General features: G+C 45.5%; 1 protein-coding gene across 7 annotated transcripts in view; it reads right to left on the bottom strand.

Moving 5' to 3' along the window:
* Positions 1–3,141: 3,141 nt before the first annotated feature.
* kmt2a (lysine (K)-specific methyltransferase 2A) overlaps positions 3,142–17,485 on the bottom strand; it is a 48,608-nt gene continuing 34,264 nt past the window's right edge. For 5 of the 7 annotated variants that reach the window (XM_074641982.1, XM_074641986.1, XM_074641985.1 and 2 more), the window contains exons 21-34: positions 17,306–17,417; positions 17,147–17,225; positions 16,860–17,020; positions 16,297–16,443; positions 13,470–16,155; positions 10,780–13,377; positions 10,255–10,326; positions 9,942–10,168; positions 9,513–9,587; positions 9,236–9,410; positions 8,955–9,062; positions 8,699–8,779; positions 7,933–8,062; positions 3,142–7,843 (exon numbers count right to left, since the gene is read on the bottom strand). In XM_074641982.1, coding sequence (XP_074498083.1) covers positions 7,568–7,843; positions 7,933–8,062; positions 8,699–8,779; positions 8,955–9,062; positions 9,236–9,410; positions 9,513–9,587; positions 9,942–10,168; positions 10,255–10,326; positions 10,780–13,377; positions 13,470–16,155; positions 16,297–16,443; positions 16,860–17,020; positions 17,147–17,225; positions 17,306–17,417 — 6,927 coding nt within the window. In that variant the 3' untranslated portion in view covers positions 3,142–7,567. The remainder of the gene's footprint in view (positions 7,844–7,932; positions 8,063–8,698; positions 8,780–8,954; positions 9,063–9,235; positions 9,411–9,512; positions 9,588–9,941; positions 10,169–10,254; positions 10,327–10,779; positions 13,378–13,469; positions 16,156–16,296; positions 16,444–16,859; positions 17,021–17,146; positions 17,226–17,305; positions 17,418–17,485) is intronic. The other 2 variants (XM_074641983.1, XM_074641987.1) reach the window with 1 other exon arrangement.

Genomic DNA, 17,485 nt, shown 5'->3' with positions numbered 1-17,485 from the left:
CATGTTTTTAATTAGCAGCGCCAGAATCAGCACATTCTGGGCGTCCTAATTTCCTGTAATAGCCCATAAACTGCTGCTTGGAGGATTTACTGTTAATTTAGACCACGCGGCAAACTTACAATTTTAATGAATTTCTAGTGGGTGGCGCTGGTGAAGTTGGAGCAAACGTGTGACTGGCTTTTAGTTTGGGCTTGAACTGAGAAACAGTCACAGTAAAAAACAACAACATGACTTAACTCACAAAGCTGTGAACACAGATGCTGTTAAAAAAGACTGTAGTGTGATGATGCACTTAATTCCCAAAACATCTGTTCTGGGATGGAGAAAAGCTCAGTTTTGCCCACATAACTGACTCTGCTGACTAAATGAATTTTATATATAATGTAAAATGCCACAAAAGTTAAAAAAAAAAAATATGAATGAAATGTGACAAGAAACAAGTCTGTAATTATTAAGTTAATCTGATCTGATGTCCTAACTGTTTTGGTGTAGAAGGTAGACCCAAACTCACAGATAAGATGAATAGAGGCCTGAAGCATTAACTACCAGCCTGATCTCATTCCCAGGGCTTCAAATACCGAGACTTTCTCACGGCTGTCAGCGTTAAATACTGACGCACAAGGCACCCACTCAATATTAAACGCTCAGGGAAATTGCTGTGGTGACGTAGTTTAAAGAGTGAAAGAGACACACCATGCGGGCGGGAGGGTTGGTGAATGGGTCCAACAAACACAAGACTTTCATTCAGGAGACCGCTGTTCATGTCCCATGCATTAAGTTTCACTTTCACGTTTACAATCAGCTGTTCGTTCATGTCCCGTATTCAAGTGCAGGTTAACATCTCACCGTCTTTGCTACACTATGCCCTACGGAGAAAATTGCGAGTCACCGCAAAGTCACAATGTATGCAGATTTAGGTGGAATATGATGGAAACTACCACAAAGAAAAGGAAGAGCAGCTACAACAAAGACTGTGAAACTACTTATAAGTATTTATAAGCCGGTTGAAGGCGATTCTCAGAGTTTTTTGTGAAATTTGTTATTATTTTTCATTTCACACGAGGGGGAATACGACATGAAGCGACACAGTTCATGTGAGTCTCACAAGAATGGAGATGTGCCGATCTGTGGATGCATTCGGGCAAAGCACAGAGATGTTACGAGATAAGGGGCAGAATAGAAATGTTTATTATTTAAAGCTGAAGTAGGAGAGATTGGAGCAAATATGATTAAAAAAAGTTATTTTTATAAAACGGTCATTATATGGTGACAGTAGTACATGAAACAGGTAACCTGAAAAAAAATCATGTTCCTCTGTGTCCTCCGGTGCTCCTAACGGCATCTGCAAGATTTCACAGACCGGAGGAAAACAAGCAGTAAGAGCTGACCTGAGGTCCGCTGTCCAGCTGCCGGTCTATGAGAGCCGGCTGTCAATCACTCCCAAACTCCGACCAAACGGTCAAACTAGGCAGTGCTGATCAAATATGAATCAATATTCTGTTACGTTAATGCCTATTTCTCTCCTCAAATGTTTTCAGAATAATCTTGTAGGGTACTGTTTAGCTGTAAAATGAGAAAGTTTGTGACGCTGCTGCCATTGTGAAATCTGGTGAAGGAACGCCAAGTACCGGTCACATGACCGGAGCACAGCCAATAGGAACGCTCTCTCAATGAAATGACCCGTGATTGGTCAAAGTCTAGATTCTCTAAAGCCTGAAATCAGAGCCATGTGTAGGAGCAGAAGTCTAGTTATCTCTCAGAACACTTGAATTACAATATGCTGAAAGGTTATTATGGAATTTTTGCCCAATGATGCCAAAAATATTCTGCCTACTGCCACTTTAAGTTAGATAGACATTATATCAAAACTGTAGACTACCTCTCAGCCTTGGTGACGTGTTCCACATTGTCCCACACAAACATATTCTTTGTCCCACATTTGGTTTGTTTGAATTTGGTCACCCTAAACAATAAGCAGGTGTTTACGGCGAGGGGTCTGACAAAGCGTCAGTATATGAGGAGTTGGTATGAGAACATGTTGCAAACAACGATCCGGCGAGGACTGGAGGGAAAGCCACGGTTGACATCCGGTAGAGTTGATGAGTGGATTGCTGACAGGTGTGTGCAGAGCAGGGAGCCGGAGAGGTGACCAGCTGATTGATGGCAGCTGTGCAGGTAGAGCGAGACTCTCTCACACAGAGACAAGCGGGGGACATGGAAGACAAGAGGAGTGGGGAACACAAGAGAGAAGGAGACAAAAGAGACAAGCCGGACACAGCCACAGCAATAACATTGTTCATAAAAACTCAGTAATAAATTAAATATATTTAAATACAGCAGCTTGTTTTGCAAAATGGTTAATATGTAATTTGTGGTCAAGACTAAAACATGGAAAACTGGTATGATAAGGTTCAAGGTTCATTCTTGACCTTTACCTGGAAACAGCAGTTGAAAACACCACAAGGTCAATTAAGTAGCTTCTCCTGAGCTTTCGATCCTATCACAGGATCTTCATCAGCAGATGCAGTTTCCATTCCTTTAAATCTCTATTTTTTTCCTAAAAGCACTTTAAGGACCTCTCGCCCACGTTGTCTTAAAATCATCTGCTGATGAAGATCATGTGATGTGATCGAAACCTCCAGAAGAGCGACAAAGTATTCCTGGTAGTGAGATTATTTTTCTAAACTACTGGTATGTTCCTTTAAAAGGTGCTTTTGATAACTCTGATAACATTCAGCCATTAGATGACGCATTCTCCCTCCCCCGTTCTATTGCATTTACTTCACAACAAGTCGTTGCCAGGCACTTACCGTCAATCTCAGCCATTTATCCATTTTTTCCACACTAGCTGACGACCCAGAGATACCATGTGATACCAACGTCTTCTTACTATTGGCTCTCAAGCCTTGCTAGAAGTGTGAACTGAACGTCGGATATCTTCCACAGAAAACAAAACATTAATTTTGGGCTTTCCAACATTTTTTAAATGATTAATTCACAATTCATTTTTTCAGGAAAAGCCATACTTTCATTCTCACCTTTCTATTATTATTTTTTTTTAAATATTTGTCTACATAAAAATGTTATCAATATGTGACAATATGTTTTTTACAAATTCAGTAAACGAGGCAAGAGACTAAAAAGAGTAAAGGAGACATGTTTATTATTTAAACTATCACTTAAATAAAAAAGTGCATAGAAAATAAACATGATTAGAAACTTTTCTTTTTACACTTATGTACAACTTTGTTTCCTAATTATACATTCAACCAAGTAGTTTGTGGTCTATTTTCACTGTGGTGGTTTTCCTTCATTTCATTGATGTGTATTGAAAGAACACTGTTTAAAACGGGAGAAAATATGACTGTTGAACTCATGAATACCGTTATTACAGAGAGCAGGAGGAATATTGATAAGACAAAGGTATATTCAAGGCATAAGAAACAAGCCTGTTCATGATCCATGATCCCTCTTTTTTTTTTTTTTGCACGTCCTACCGTCCGCCTCCCCTCTGTGACACCACATCCCATCCTAGGCTGATAACTTCTATACACAAGAAACAATTAGAAAATTACAAATACATGTTACGTACTCGTCCGACCTCTCCCAAACCGTGACTTGTAAAAGAACAAATTCAGGGTGGATGTTGCACAAAATAAATAAATTAAATGTTTTCAACATCAGCATTATCTCAGCATTATGACTTTCTATAAAAAAAAAAAACAGTACATGATAAGTACAACCAAAGCTTCGGAGGAGAGAGAGGTGGTCCGGGAGACATGAGAGATTTTCCAAAATGGGATCTTTAAAACTCCTGGTCAGTCTCCACAAACCAAACTCTTAATTTATACCACATCAAGTAAGCCGTCTAAAAAAAAAAAAAAAAGTCCCTGTTAAAACGTACAAAGAAAAAACAGAAAAACATTCACTACAACAACCAGGGGGGGGGGGGGGGTAAAAACAAAACATAATGGCTGACCTCAAGAAGTTCACAACCACATTAATACAGTTACATTTCTCATCACATAAAAACCGTTTCCTGTCCAGAAAAGAAAAAAGAAAAAAACTGCAGTGCTCCTCGCTGACGGAGGAAACACTCACAGGCACAGCAAAACTGGTACTGGATATCAATATACAAAAGAATGATGCACGTTAGTTTCATCTGATAGTACTGTAACACAAAACCATTATAGAGTACATTGAAACATTGCTATTAACCATTATAAATCTGCTGTTTTGCTACTGTAACTAAGTTTGTCTGTCCATTCCATATATTGTATAGATACTAAAGTACAAGAAATCACTATGCATGTTTCCGTATAATATTGTTATGTATTTATACTATAATTACAGATAATGACGGAGAAGGGCCACTGGTGTGGCGTGGTAAAATGAAGTCCAAAGAAACAACACAGACCATTTCCTTATTGTATATATATACGCCGTTTAAACAGTGAAATAAATGACTTATTGTTTCACTGAAAATTCAGAAGTGGATCTCAAGGAGTGAGAGCCGGAGACAGAGCCCTTTGGCACCGGTAAACGTGTCATCACCGATGCTAGCGAGAAGTGTTGAGCTAACCCAGTAAGAACCAGTTGTCCTACAGACAGAAATGCCGCTGCTGTTCACACTTCAGTATTATTCCCAGTGCTGAAATGAAAAACTGCTGCCCAGTTTGAGGTCGTATCCACACATCTACCAGGGTTGTCGACACAAGAACTGAAAACAAACGTAGCTGACAAAGTATCGTCGCGCGCCACATGGTGACGTGGAGGAGGAATATACATTCATTGTTGACCTTAGCAGCTGAACCCAGCGAGCCCAACGTAGGTGCAGTTGTACAACCGCGAGGCTGGCCTGTCAGTCAGGGTCGGGCTGATCTTGGGCCCCTAAATGGAAAAGCGCAGCCGAGGGTTTGTACACACTGCACCTTCAGGAAGGAAAGGGCTGCTGGCGTGGTCCCTGCCTTCACTTTGTTGCAGAAAAAAAAAAGAGTCAAGTGCACTTTGCTAGAGACTCAAACGCCACTTTCAGGAGTCATCGATGACCGAACTCGGTTTTTATATATCAGGGCCTTGATGCACAACGTATTCTATCTGTGCTTGTGGTTTTCAGCATTGTGGAGTTGCATTGTCTGTCTGGAGAAAGGGTTTTTTCCTATGTCTATTCAGTGCCTGTGTCACAGCTAAAGTGCAAACCATGCGCGGGTCGTATATTTGTTTCAGTTCACAACAACGTGGAGCGACTGCTAACGGCCTTTAGGTGATAACGAAGTGAACGGCGGACAACAATAAATTAATTTAAGGGACAAAAACAAAGTCATTTGACTTTAATCGCATAGTGGAACCAGTCAGTCTAAAAACAGTCTAATCAGATATTCGGTCCAGGATGTGAAGGCTTAAGAACGAAGAGGCATGCTCATTTATAACTAAGGCAAACCATGAGGAGACTGAATGAGAGAATAGTGATTTTGTAAATGCTGGTGATGAGTGGTCACCAGGACGAAGTGGTTTCTTTAATAAACGGATCGTCTCAACGGGGGGGTGTGATGAATGCTTGTTGGTAGCATTAAATTAAAAAGGCACCTCTTTATTTGAAGTCTGCAGAGGGACGAAACTGTTTGATGGGACTCTTGCCTGTCGACCCACGGTTGATTAGTGACAAGAAGAATCTTGTTTCGTTAAGACCGCCTGGTAGCAGCAGCCTGTGAGTGGACTTGGGTTCTCGGTGTGATGTGGTGTGGAGACAATAAGGCTGGAGAGAGGAGATATCTGCTATGGATCAACAATCTGAACTCTCTCAAGTGCATAATAATAGTTCACATGACTGCCATACTGCCAGCTAGAACTGGAAAACAAAAAAAACGTCAGCTCTGAACAAACGTCCCCGGGATAGATAAAAGAGCTACTGGTGGACTGAACTCAACGGGACCAAGCCACAGACCAGTGTCAGTCTTTGGAATCAAAGAAAACATTCAGGCTACAAATTAAAAAAAATTACAACAAAAAACAACTTTGAAAAGGCAGCGGAATACAAAACATAGAGACCAAGAATTAGTGTTTGTAAACCTCTATTTCCTACAAAAATGGCAATAAAATAAATACGATTTTTTAAAAATATAAATACCATCATTAAGTGCTATTCACTAGTGAGTGCTTTGTAAGTCCTCTTATAGAAAAATATACAGTATTTACATTTGTTTTTTTAAAAGCAAGCATGATATTTTCCCTGTCCATAATAAAAAAGATAACAGACTTTAAAAAACTAAATACAAATAAAAAAAACATTTTCCATAGTAATGGTTTATCACAACAGGCCAAGAAGAAAACCAGCCGTGTGAAAATTCAATTCAAGGGCGTGATGTTTGGTTCTCTCTGCTGCTGTAATTTGGAACGTGATTCAAAAGTCAGAGCTTATATAATTAATTACCAAAAACAGGTTTTGATAATAACAGCGTGCACTCGTCTGTATGTTTCTGTGAGATCCACGGCTGGTTCTGGATCACAGCTCCAAAAAATCAATTATAAATATGTCTACTAAAGCACATCAGTAGGGTTCTCCAGTCCCTTGGCTGTCAGTCCACCAGAATCTCTAGCTGCCTCGCTCTGTCAGGCCAGAGGCGTAATCCCATCAATAACACGTCTACGTAGCTACCAAGCTGTCAGACTAAAAAGTCAATTTAAGTACAACGGATGCTATCGACCTCAGATATCACCCTTTACACAAAACGGCCAAACATAACCTTAAACAAATCTACATTTCTACCTCCTTGTCTCGTTTCTCTCTCTTCCTTTCTGTGGCCACTGCTCCCCCTAGTGTCCCCACCTGTACAGCTCTGATCAGGCTGCTCTTTCACAAGCAGCTCCTATTTACAGTGTTAAATGTACACACCGCCTGGTTAGGGGGAGTAAATCATGACGGCTCTGAAGGCATCAGGGCACATTCAGACAGGGAGATGTGCATCAATAACAGCTGACACTGAGATTTATCAAAAAACAAACAAAAAAAAAAAGAAATTCTAACAAGTTTCTAATTTTTCTTTCTAGTAAAATTACTGTTCCAAGTCCCTTCAACAAATTGCACTTTGGTGTAAAATGGAACCAATTGTTTTTCACATCTCAGCATTAGTGGACCATAACACATTTCTAGAAAATTAAGGAGGATGGGCCGATGTAAAAAAAAAAAAATGATGAAGGGGTAACTTTATCATCCAAATGTAAATTAAAGTTAATATTGCAATGCTGTGAAGGCTCGAACCGTTTCATAACTCACCTCTGAAGGTGAAACTTCCCGTGCCAAATGTAAATGAGACAAAAGGAGGCACAATATGTTGGAATTTCTACAAGTGGCCCCTTCCTCCATGTACAGTACGACCCACGGCCGCTGCCTCGGCTGTGTTCTGCCAACACCGGCGGCAGAAACACTCACAGAGCTCGGGCCCTGTCGGCAGCGGCCCTACGTGGGCCGAACCCAGGAAATCGGCATGAAGCCAGTGCCACGGGACCTCAGAACATCGTGGCACTGCTGCTCAACAGACTCTCAGTCCTCTTTTAAACTGTTTAGAGATCAGTTGAGGAACTTGCGACACTTCTTTGCGCCGCAGTTGCAGGGCAGCTTGTTGCTGGCGTCCTCAATAGGGAACTTGTAGTCGTAGGTGAGCTCCTCTCCGCAGTAGATGCGCCGAGAGGCAAAGATGACGATGTGCTTCTGGCCGTCCACGGTGATGACCCGAGAGTAGCAGTTGGGCTCGCAGGAGTGGTTGATGAAGCGGGCGGCGTTACCGTGCACCGTGGCATCTACCACCTCATAGTCATCGATGCGAAACATGTAACAGCCAATCCCCTTTGAGAAAAGAAAAGACAGAGGTTTTTTATGTGTGTTATGTTACGCTCCCAATACTTCAAACTCAAAGTTCATTCCCAAGACCTCACCTTTCCATCGTAATATTTCTCCCGTTTGTCAGTGAGCACAGAGCGAATGACATTTCCAGAGTATTCAATGAGCATCTCCCCCACATCGATGGTTTTCTTGCAGAACAGACCTCGGCCGTGAATGGGAGACCTGCAGATGGAAGTGAATCACAGTAATGGTTTTAGCCTGCTGCGTATGTAGATGTTGATTTTAAACCCTTGTGTTTTGGCCCCATGAAATGAAAAATACATTTTCCCAGTTTTAATCCTGTGTTAATTGTTCTTTTATCTCTTGTTATATGCCAAATATATGTAAAAAGAAAGAAACTTTGCTTATTTTCAGCCGACTCTGTGTCACTGCAGTACATGTAGATAAACGTCCGCCGGATGACACTAAGCGATCAGAAAACTTTTGCTGAACTTTTGTGAGCGGGGGGGCTCCGGGCGCCATTCATCTGCATGTACTGCCCGCACTGCAGTGACACAGAGCTGGTTGAAAGTCAGCAAAGTTTCCCCAAAGTGCACAGTTGATTTTGACAAACAATAAATTGTTGTCATGAATAGGAATAAAAGTGATTAAACTTTCAAAGATTTAACTTGATCGCTGAGAACCGCAACAGATCCCAATTTTATAAACGACCACGGTAGTTGTGACTGGTGTCGGTGAGCAGAGAAATCCAACGGCTAGAGTCACAAAGTATTTTATTTAGCTCTTGTGCAGCTTTTCATCAACCTAAATGTAAAGAATTGATGAATGATTGACAGTTTTAAGCAACACTGATCTAACCTGTAGACTCCAACCGTTTCCTTAGAGGTGGCCTTGAGCTGTTTGAATCTCACAGCCAGCGGAAGCTCCATGGAGGCACGCCTGCAACAACAGCATGAAAAAGAAAAAAGATGATATTTTAGAACGGTTAACTTTCTCAATTTCAGATAATAAGATCAGATAAGATGAACCTTCATTGATCCTCAGGGGGCACATTCAGGACAGATCGTATTTATTGTGAATAATTATCAAGGATTTTGTGGCCGCTGTAACTGACCTGGCAGTCCTGAGCTGCCCTTCGTCCTCATCGTCTTCTTGCGGCCTGTACTCAGGAGGCTGGCGGTGTTTTGAGGCCAAGAAATTGAACATGTCAAATACAGACCTCCTGGAAGGCAAAGAGATGCGTCAGAAAACACAAACGCACAATATTCACAACAGGTTTGGTTACAAGTTTGATTAAAACCAATTTTTCTAATAAGGAGCATTAAAGTCAGGAAGAGGGTTCCTTATCTTATTGTCCAATTAATTATTATGTGTGTGCATGGATCCTTTCCTAACCTGTGGTGGATCTCTGCTCTGGCCGACCCGTGGGGGTTGATGGGAGGTTCGTCGGTTTCCTCTGGTTTATGGAAGCGGAACCGGTAGCTCCGACAGTGTCTGGAGCCGTAAAGCTGCTCGAGCAGGAAGACCACCGCCTCGTGGACGACTCCCAGCATCCTCAGTCCATTCACACCTGGGAGGAGCAAACCAAACGCATCCACGATGAATCATTCGCATACACAACAACATATCTATTCTTCCTTGTTTTGCGGTGTAGTCACGAGCGATGCCTCACCTTCAAAGGAGAGCTCTTTGAGTCGTGCGTTGGAGCGAGCTTCCTGCACCTTGTCAGTCAGGGATTTCCAAGCCTCTGTAAAGGGACAGGCAGTTAAATCATCTTAATATGAATGTATGTGAAATGTAACCTTTTATATACATGATCATTTTGATTTATTAGCTCTGTCAAAGAACATCGAATGCAGTCAGTAGGTAAGGTGTATTTTGTATGTACAGTGTTGGAATGTAGTCTAAACGCTTAGCAACAAAGAGGACATTGTTTCTTTGTGACTGCAAACAGCGCTGTGCATTATATTATGGGCAACAAGCCACTCATTATAGCTCTATAAACTTTAAAACACACATTATATGACTTTTCGCCAAAGGCATATTGGCACAGAAGCATAAATATAACACATGTAGTAAAGGTGAGGTCATTTTCTCTCACCTTCGATACTCTCACAGCGGATGTGGAAGCCGTCCTCGCTGCAGATTTCAAAGATGATGCCCTTCTTGGGTTTGCTATCGAGGCCGGTGTCCCTGCTGTTGCCGTCTTGGTCGGGCGGCGATGATACAGGAAGAGACCCCGCTCCGCCAGCTGCAGATGGTTTGTCTTTCCCCACTACTTTCCCCGGTAACACAGGACCTTCAGATGTCTTCTTTTTACCGAGCACACTGGAAAAGATTTGAGGCATTGAAGCGTTAGAACTCTTTTATATATTCAGTATGAAAATGAGCACCGAGCGCGGGTGACTCCGTACCTCTTGTTGGTCGCCTTGTCTGCGGGCTTGCCCGTGTCCATGGGTTCAGGGGAGCTCAGCTCTTTGGAACTGCTTGCAAAGACGATGACAGAGGTTCAAAATATATTTTTGCAAAGTACTTTAGGGAACATTTGGTAGTTACAGATTCAGTCAAGGTGAGATATTTATAGTACACAGCAACTGAAAACGTCTTTTTCTACAAATACTCTGTTATAGAGAAGCATCAAAAGAATAAAGCATACACTCACAATCCCATTCTGACATTCACAAGTAATAAATAATGTAGTTATGTTAAAATGATAGTAGAAGAACACAACAAGAAGGTTGTATCTGTTTCTTTCCATGTTATGAAGACATTAAAAAAAAACTTTTACTGAAAAACAAAACAAGAAAAATCTGTTATAATTATTCTCAATGTCACATTCATTATGCAGAACACATTTGAGAAAGGTTATTGCTGACTCTTCCCATTTATTCATGTAAATATGTATAAAAACGAATACATCTCAAGCAAGCAAGTCTCACCTTGGGTTCGAGTGATGTCGTCCTGCGGCGTTGCTGTGATGCTCCTCCGCCTGAGAGGCCTTGAGCTTCTTCACGCTGGTTATGTCTGAGCTCTGCCTGCTCCTCTTTGTTTTCTGTTTGCCTCGTTCTGCTCCTGAAGAGGTGGTGGAGTTAGGCGGTCTTTGCTCTGATGATCTGGAGATGGGAGTTGTTCTACTGCTTTGGGAATGTGCGGAGGTTCGTGTTTGGGCGAACACTCCAACAACGCGTCCCTTGGCGGGGCTTAGAGAGGCTAGAGTAACAGTGGTGTTTGGACTGGAGTCCACAGTGTGGGCTCTGTTGATAGGCTGGTGTTGCAGGTGGACATTAGTAACTTCTGTCTCTCCTTGCTGGTTGACAGCCATGCTGATGGTCTGCTGGGAGGGCAGGACGCAGATGCTGCTGGCTATAGATGTCTGCACAGAGGAGCTGAGCTGTGACATCAGAGGAGCTCCCGCTGATTGAAGGACCATCGGCTGATCTGACAGGCCCAAGCCGTGTGGACCTGCTTTGAACAGGAGGTTGCTAATTGACCCTGTGATCTCAGCAGAGCCGAGGACGGGGGTGGAGAGGGAGACTGATCCTGGTGCAAGAAGGCCAGCAGCACCACTAGAGGCCACAGACACAACATTCAGCACTGACTGACTGGGGTTGAGACCAGAGACTGTGCACGGTATAAGGTGAGTGGAGGAGTCGTGGCCAAGGAGACCAGCTTGGGCGGTACCGGAAATCCTCTGCTGAAGGAGGGTCGTGGGATCCAAGTACATAACCCCACCCGATTTTGGTCTCTTGATAATATTTGGGACCTTGCGCTGAGAAGTGGAGAGAGTGTTTAACTCGACCAAGCTACCAGGTTGACCGGAGATGCTAGCAGTAATCTGAGGGGAAGTCAGGTTGATGAGGGTCATGTTGGGAGGGCCCACTTCCGACGGGGCCAGAGTAGGCTGGCTACGGGAGCGGGCCAGCTTTTTGCCCTTTCTAGGCTGAAGACGAGAGATGGGCCTCTTCTTGCCGTGAGCAGAGGCGAGTACAGTCTGGGAAGAAGCGAGGGACGAGGGACTAGACACTATGGCAACGCCGGGACCCAGCTCGCGCGGCCGACCGGCCTCTGAGACCAGAATCTGGGACTGGTCGTGGGGCAGCCCGATGAGAAGCCCCGAGGTGGTGCTGGGGATTCCCGTCTGGAAGCTCGCCTGTGTGGCTCCTGTGAAGGTGTGAATCTGGGAGGTGTGAGCCATGGTGCCCAGGACTTTGCCGCCAGCAGGAAATATTGGCTGGGCTGTGGATAAAGCCGTGTTCAACCCTGTGGTGAGCGTCATAGAGCTCAGCACTGCTGAGGAGGTGGGATCCATCACTCCGGTGGCAGTAATCTTTTGGGCGACACCATTAGGGACGGTCTGGAGAACGTAGAGAGGCTGGAACTGCTGATTGACCACAATGAGCTTGTCAGGACCAGGTTTGATGACTGCCGGGCTGGAGACCTGAGCCTGGGATGGTCCCGGACAGGGAACTGGACTGGGGCTGCCTGCGGCTGCAGCTGATGCCGGGAGGTACTTTTGACCCTGAAGAGGAAGGGAGGGTGAACTTGGCAAACCAGGGGTACCAGAACTCCTGGCAACATCCTGGTTACCCGGAGGTTCAACCACCTGGCCAATGGCAGGGCTGGGAATAAACTGCTCAGGAGTCATGTGACCCTCTGTGACCTGTGTGTCCCTGTTTCCCAAAGTTGTAGCGTCATGCTGATTCTCCGACGGTGACACACCTGGCCCTGCTCTTTTCTTGTCCCCACTCTTTGTCTCCGGGTCAGAGGTCAAGCCCAGCATGGTGCGGTCTGAGGTATCAGAGATGAGACTCCCAGCAGTGTGATTCTGACTGGTGTTGACAGAAGGGCTGCGTGTGGTCAAGACAGAGAGGTCAGAAGGCAGCTCCAAAGGAAGATACGGCTCCTCTACAGATATGGAGCTGTTCACACTACTCTCCACCACACCTCCACTCTCAGCGCTGGGCAGCTGCTGGGAAAAGTCATCAAACAGGATGTCTTTGGGCCGGTTGACATCCACTCCGACGTAGCTCTCATCCAGGAGCAGCTCCGAGGAGGACGGCTCAGACTGCTGACCCAGAGCCTGCATCGACATGGAAGGTGTGTTGAGGACAAACTCCATGATATCTGACGGCAAAATGTTACCGCAGTCATCACTGTTGTTGTTGTCGGAGTCTGATTTAAGCAGGTCCGTGCTGAGGGACAGTTGGGCCTCGAGAGGATCCTGACCCTGACTCTGCGGCTGGGACTTGACCCCACCTCCTAGAGGAAGACTGTTTTCTTTCTGGTTCTTTCTGCCTTCCCGCGTGTTGTGGCTTACGGCTCCGCCGCTGTTGTCGGCCTCCTTGCTCGAGTCGTGGGAGTCGGGTTTCTCAGCGTGCCTTTCTCTGCCCCGTCTCTTAGGAGTGCTCTTCTGTGGCGTGGAAGAGGAGGTGGCTGTGGTGGTGGTGGTGCTGGTGCTGGTGGTGCAGACGCTGGTGTCGCTCTCTGAGCCGTCATCGACGCCATCGAGCTGGCCGATACGCTGCTTGCCTAAAGTCCTGTCAAACACAGCAAAGACAGTATGTTGGATTATCAACAGAAAATAATAAGAAATAAATTATTCTTTATCAAAATAATTGTGTGTACTTACAGAGCACTCAGCATGTCCTCTTCAGCTTTTCCTTGAGCCCTCTGTTGTTGCTGTTCCTCGTCTTTTAGAAAGCGCTGAAGCTGGGATCCCCTTCCCAGACACTGGTCTATCCCCTCTATAGATGGTAGGCCCTCGCCAGGGTTGATTATTGTTCGGGTGAAGTTGTAGTAGTACGGGTCTTTACCCCTCTGTTTCATTCCGCTGTCATCATCCTCTCCACTGTCCCCCGACGAAGAGGAGGTGCTCATATCATCTGCTCCGTCCACCTGCCCCTCGGCTGACTTCTTGCGGCCGCCGGTCCTCCTCTTAACCACGGCCCCAGCTCCGTCCCCGCTGCCATAGAAGGGAAGGTCCTCTTCGCCGTACGAGCGAACCCCGTAGAAAGGCGTGAGGCCGAAGAACATGTTGGAGCGCGCGCGGGCACTGCGTCGAGGGTAGCGCCGCTTGGCCGACCCCGACCCGTCACTGTCGTCCTCGTGATGTTTATCATCCATGCCTCTGTCGTGGTCGTCTTCTGGGCCGTCGCCCTCGTCCTCGGTGCCTTGCGTGAGGAGGCCGTGGTGTTCTCGGAGCTCGCTGCGGGAGCGCTCCTTGCGCAAATCCTCTTCCTCTGTCGGAGTCTGGGTGTCAGATTCAGAGCTGTCACTGCTGCTGGCAGAGGGTGAGGAGAACAGAGCAGAGCGGGCAGAGCGACGGGTCCCCTGGCCGGCAGGAGAGACAGTGGAGGTAGTGGTCGTGGGACAGGAGGAAGGAATACTACCAACAGTGCTGGTCCCATTCGGGTCGGTCTTAATATCAGTCTTTAGTGGAGTTACAGTCGGGGGTTTGACTGGTCTTCTTTTCTCTCTTGAGGACAACGGCAGCTGGTTAGCTGTTGGTTTGGTTTGAGGCTGAGAAGAAGTCTTCACTCCTTTCTCTGGAGCTAAACCGCCCGGCTGCAGCTGCTGTAAGTTGTCCAGACTGGAGCTGTTCTTCCTCTCAGGACAGGAGTAATTCTCTCTGCTCTTTGAGGATGACCTGTCCCCTCCCTGGTTCTCGAGCTTCTCCCCCTGAGCCTTCCCGTGGGCTTTGGTGCTGTTTCCAAGCACTGGAGCTTTGCTATTGCTGCTGTTGTGAGAGCTGGGGTTCGTAGCATGTGCGTTGGTGCTGCCAGTAGCTTTCGTATTATTGTTGAGAAGGGGGATTTTGTTGCTGCTGTTGCTGTTTTGGAGAGTCTTTTCTCTCTCACGGTCTTTGGACACCTCTCTGCTGCCTGCTGTCTTAACTTTGGGGTGTTTGTCTTTGGCAGCTGAGGCTGCAGCTGGGGAGGCCAGGTGCACGGAGCCTCGCTTGACAACATCATCCTCTGCTGGTGTCCGTGACGGCCACGCAGGTTTCATAGCTGCTGCTGTTGCCGTGGTCGGACCTGATGAGTAATCATTTGATTTCCGTGAATTGGACTTCTGAAATGAAGACTGTGGGGAGGCAGATTTCCCAACAACGGAGTCCTTATGGAGTGAAGCTGGCATTAAATTCCCATTGCCACTACTACTCTCCTTCCCTGAGCTGGCCTTGTCCTTAGACTGGGTGATGTTGGAGGTGGGGGTGGCCCGGTGACGAGGCAATAAACTCGCAGAAACGTCCTGGTCTTTGTTTCGTGCGTCCCCTCCGTGTTTCCCTTGCTTGTCTGTCTGCTTGGTGCTGCCGCCTCTCTGCTGACCAGAGAGAACGGCAGTGCCCACCGGAGGGGAGGACTGGCCTGAGCCTGCAGGTGCCAGTCTGGGGCTCTTACTCTCACCTCCAGCCTGTTTGGACTGACTGCTAGGGTTACTATCTTTCCCTGAGCCAGAGTCTTTGTTTTTCTCTGTGCTTCTATAACTAGAGTCTCTAGAGGGAGGTCTACCCTTGTCAGAGTCTCTGCTAGACGGTCTGTCTTTACCTTGGCCTGAGTCTTTTCCTGTTTCCCTGCTATATTGTCGATGCTTCTCAGAGTCCCTTAGCCCAGCATCTCTGTTGAGAGACCTAGCTTTATCCATATCCTTATAGCTGGCATCTCTAGAGGATGATTTGCTTTTATCTGTTTCTCTATTGCTTGAATCTCTGCTCGCCTGTCTGCCCTTCTCAGAGTCTCTGTTTACTTGTCTCCCCTTATCTGAATCTCTTAAGGGATCTCTACTGGGAGGTCGTCCCCTCTCCGATTCTTTCACACCTGAGTCTTTACTCAACGGCCTCCTCTTTTCTGGCTCTTTGGCAGATATTTCGCCCTTGTCAGAGTCTTTTTGCCCAAGTTCTCTGGATGATCTATTCTTGTCAGAATCCTTAGAAGCTTGGTCTTGACTCGACACCCTCCCCTTGTCAGCATCTCTCAACCCTTGGTCTCTTAATGGCTGCTGTCTGTTTCTGTCTGTGGAGAACAGTCTGCCTCTCTCATCATCTCTCTGGACCGGACTCTTTGCTGAGTCTTTGCTAGGGTGTTTGGACCTTTCGGGGTCTCTGGCAGGGGAGGGGATGAGGGGAGGGGGTGAGGTAAGGGGTCGTGACACAAATGGAGGTGGGGAGGTCAACCCTCTCTGTCTATTCAGCGGGTGGGGAGAAGGAGAGAGAGAAGGGGAGCTGTGCCGACGTGAGTCGATATTCCGCATGCCGGGGTTCACCAGGGAGTCTCCTACTGTCACAATCTCATGGCTTTGGGGCTGAGAGGCTCCTCCTACAAAATAAAAGAAATAGAAATTAAAATAGAGACTACTCTGCCGACAATTTAAATTAAATTCTACAATCGAATACCAAACATATCTATGATTCTTTCAAATAAATGTTTTAAATCAAAAAGAGGAATGCATAGTTATACCTGGAGAGGGCATGGGCCTGGGGCCTAGTGAGCGCTGACAAGGGGGGTAGCTGGGGTGTCGGTTCCTGGTGTAAACCCTGAGCTTGGGGGTGTTGGTAGGGGAAAGGGTGTCAGTGCGCCTCGGGGATTCAAATGGATCTGGAAAGTCTAGATATGAAAGGAGGGGAAATTGACACAAAACAGTTTAGGCTTGAACATTTTGTCGGTGAAGTTATACAAGTAATAGTATTATTTTCAGTAGTATTGTTATCATGATTATTATTACTGCTTTTCATTTATTATTATTATTTATTTTATTATTCAGTATTTCTTTATTTTCCTTTTTTATGTATTTATTTTTTGAAGAATGTTCTTCTTGTGTCTTTTGACATTCTGTTTGTTTCTGTGTTTATATGGAAAAGAAGCATGGCGATACTATGTTTTGCTATCTTGGAAAAATTATGCTTCACAATAAAAACATTTGAAAAGACACAAAACACAGTTTAATTTAAGACATTACCGTCACAAAACATGAAACTGTAACACATTTAAACTATATAAAGTCACTATAGTCCGTCGTTTACCTGCTATGGAAGGTGGGCTGTGTGCTATCGTGCGATTCTCCTCAGGAGCCATCATGTTTTTCAGGTCAGACTCTAACACCGGAGGGTGACAAACTAGGATCCTACAGGTGTACACGCAGCGCTTTCGAGCATCCGAAGTACTCCAGTACACCCTCGAACACCTGCAGAGAAGAGGATTTATTCAGTTTGCAATTTCAATATCCTCCAGCAGATGTACTTTAATTGAGAATAATAACGGAGGCACTAAAAATAGCTAGAGAGGACTTTCAGATAAATGGAAAACTCACTGGTATCCCACAGGGAAGAGCTTGCGTTTGCAGTCTGAGAGTTCAGTCAGTATCCCCAAACAATCGATGGTCATGGAGCCTGCAACGATGGCGTATAAATCAGCATTCAAGAGACACTGGGAGACATTATCCACCAACATTTATCAGCGACCGACCTACCTATCCTCATGTGGACGTTTTCAGGCTCCAGTCCTGCCAACCACTTCCTCCTGAGACGGATGCCCTCCAGGTCCACCAGGATCCTGCGGGTCACCTCAAACCCAGACACCACCTGGAGAAGAAAACATAGGAATGTTGAAGAGAAAAAAAGATTGCCATCTAAATGTATTAATGAGCTTT

The sequence above is a fragment of the Sebastes fasciatus genome, chromosome 7 (assembly GCF_043250625.1).
Source record: "Sebastes fasciatus isolate fSebFas1 chromosome 7, fSebFas1.pri, whole genome shotgun sequence".
In the NCBI taxonomy this organism is placed as follows: Eukaryota; Metazoa; Chordata; class Actinopteri; order Perciformes; family Sebastidae; genus Sebastes; species Sebastes fasciatus.
Note: the sequence above shows the minus strand (reverse complement) of the source record. Positions and strands in the feature narration are given on the sequence as shown.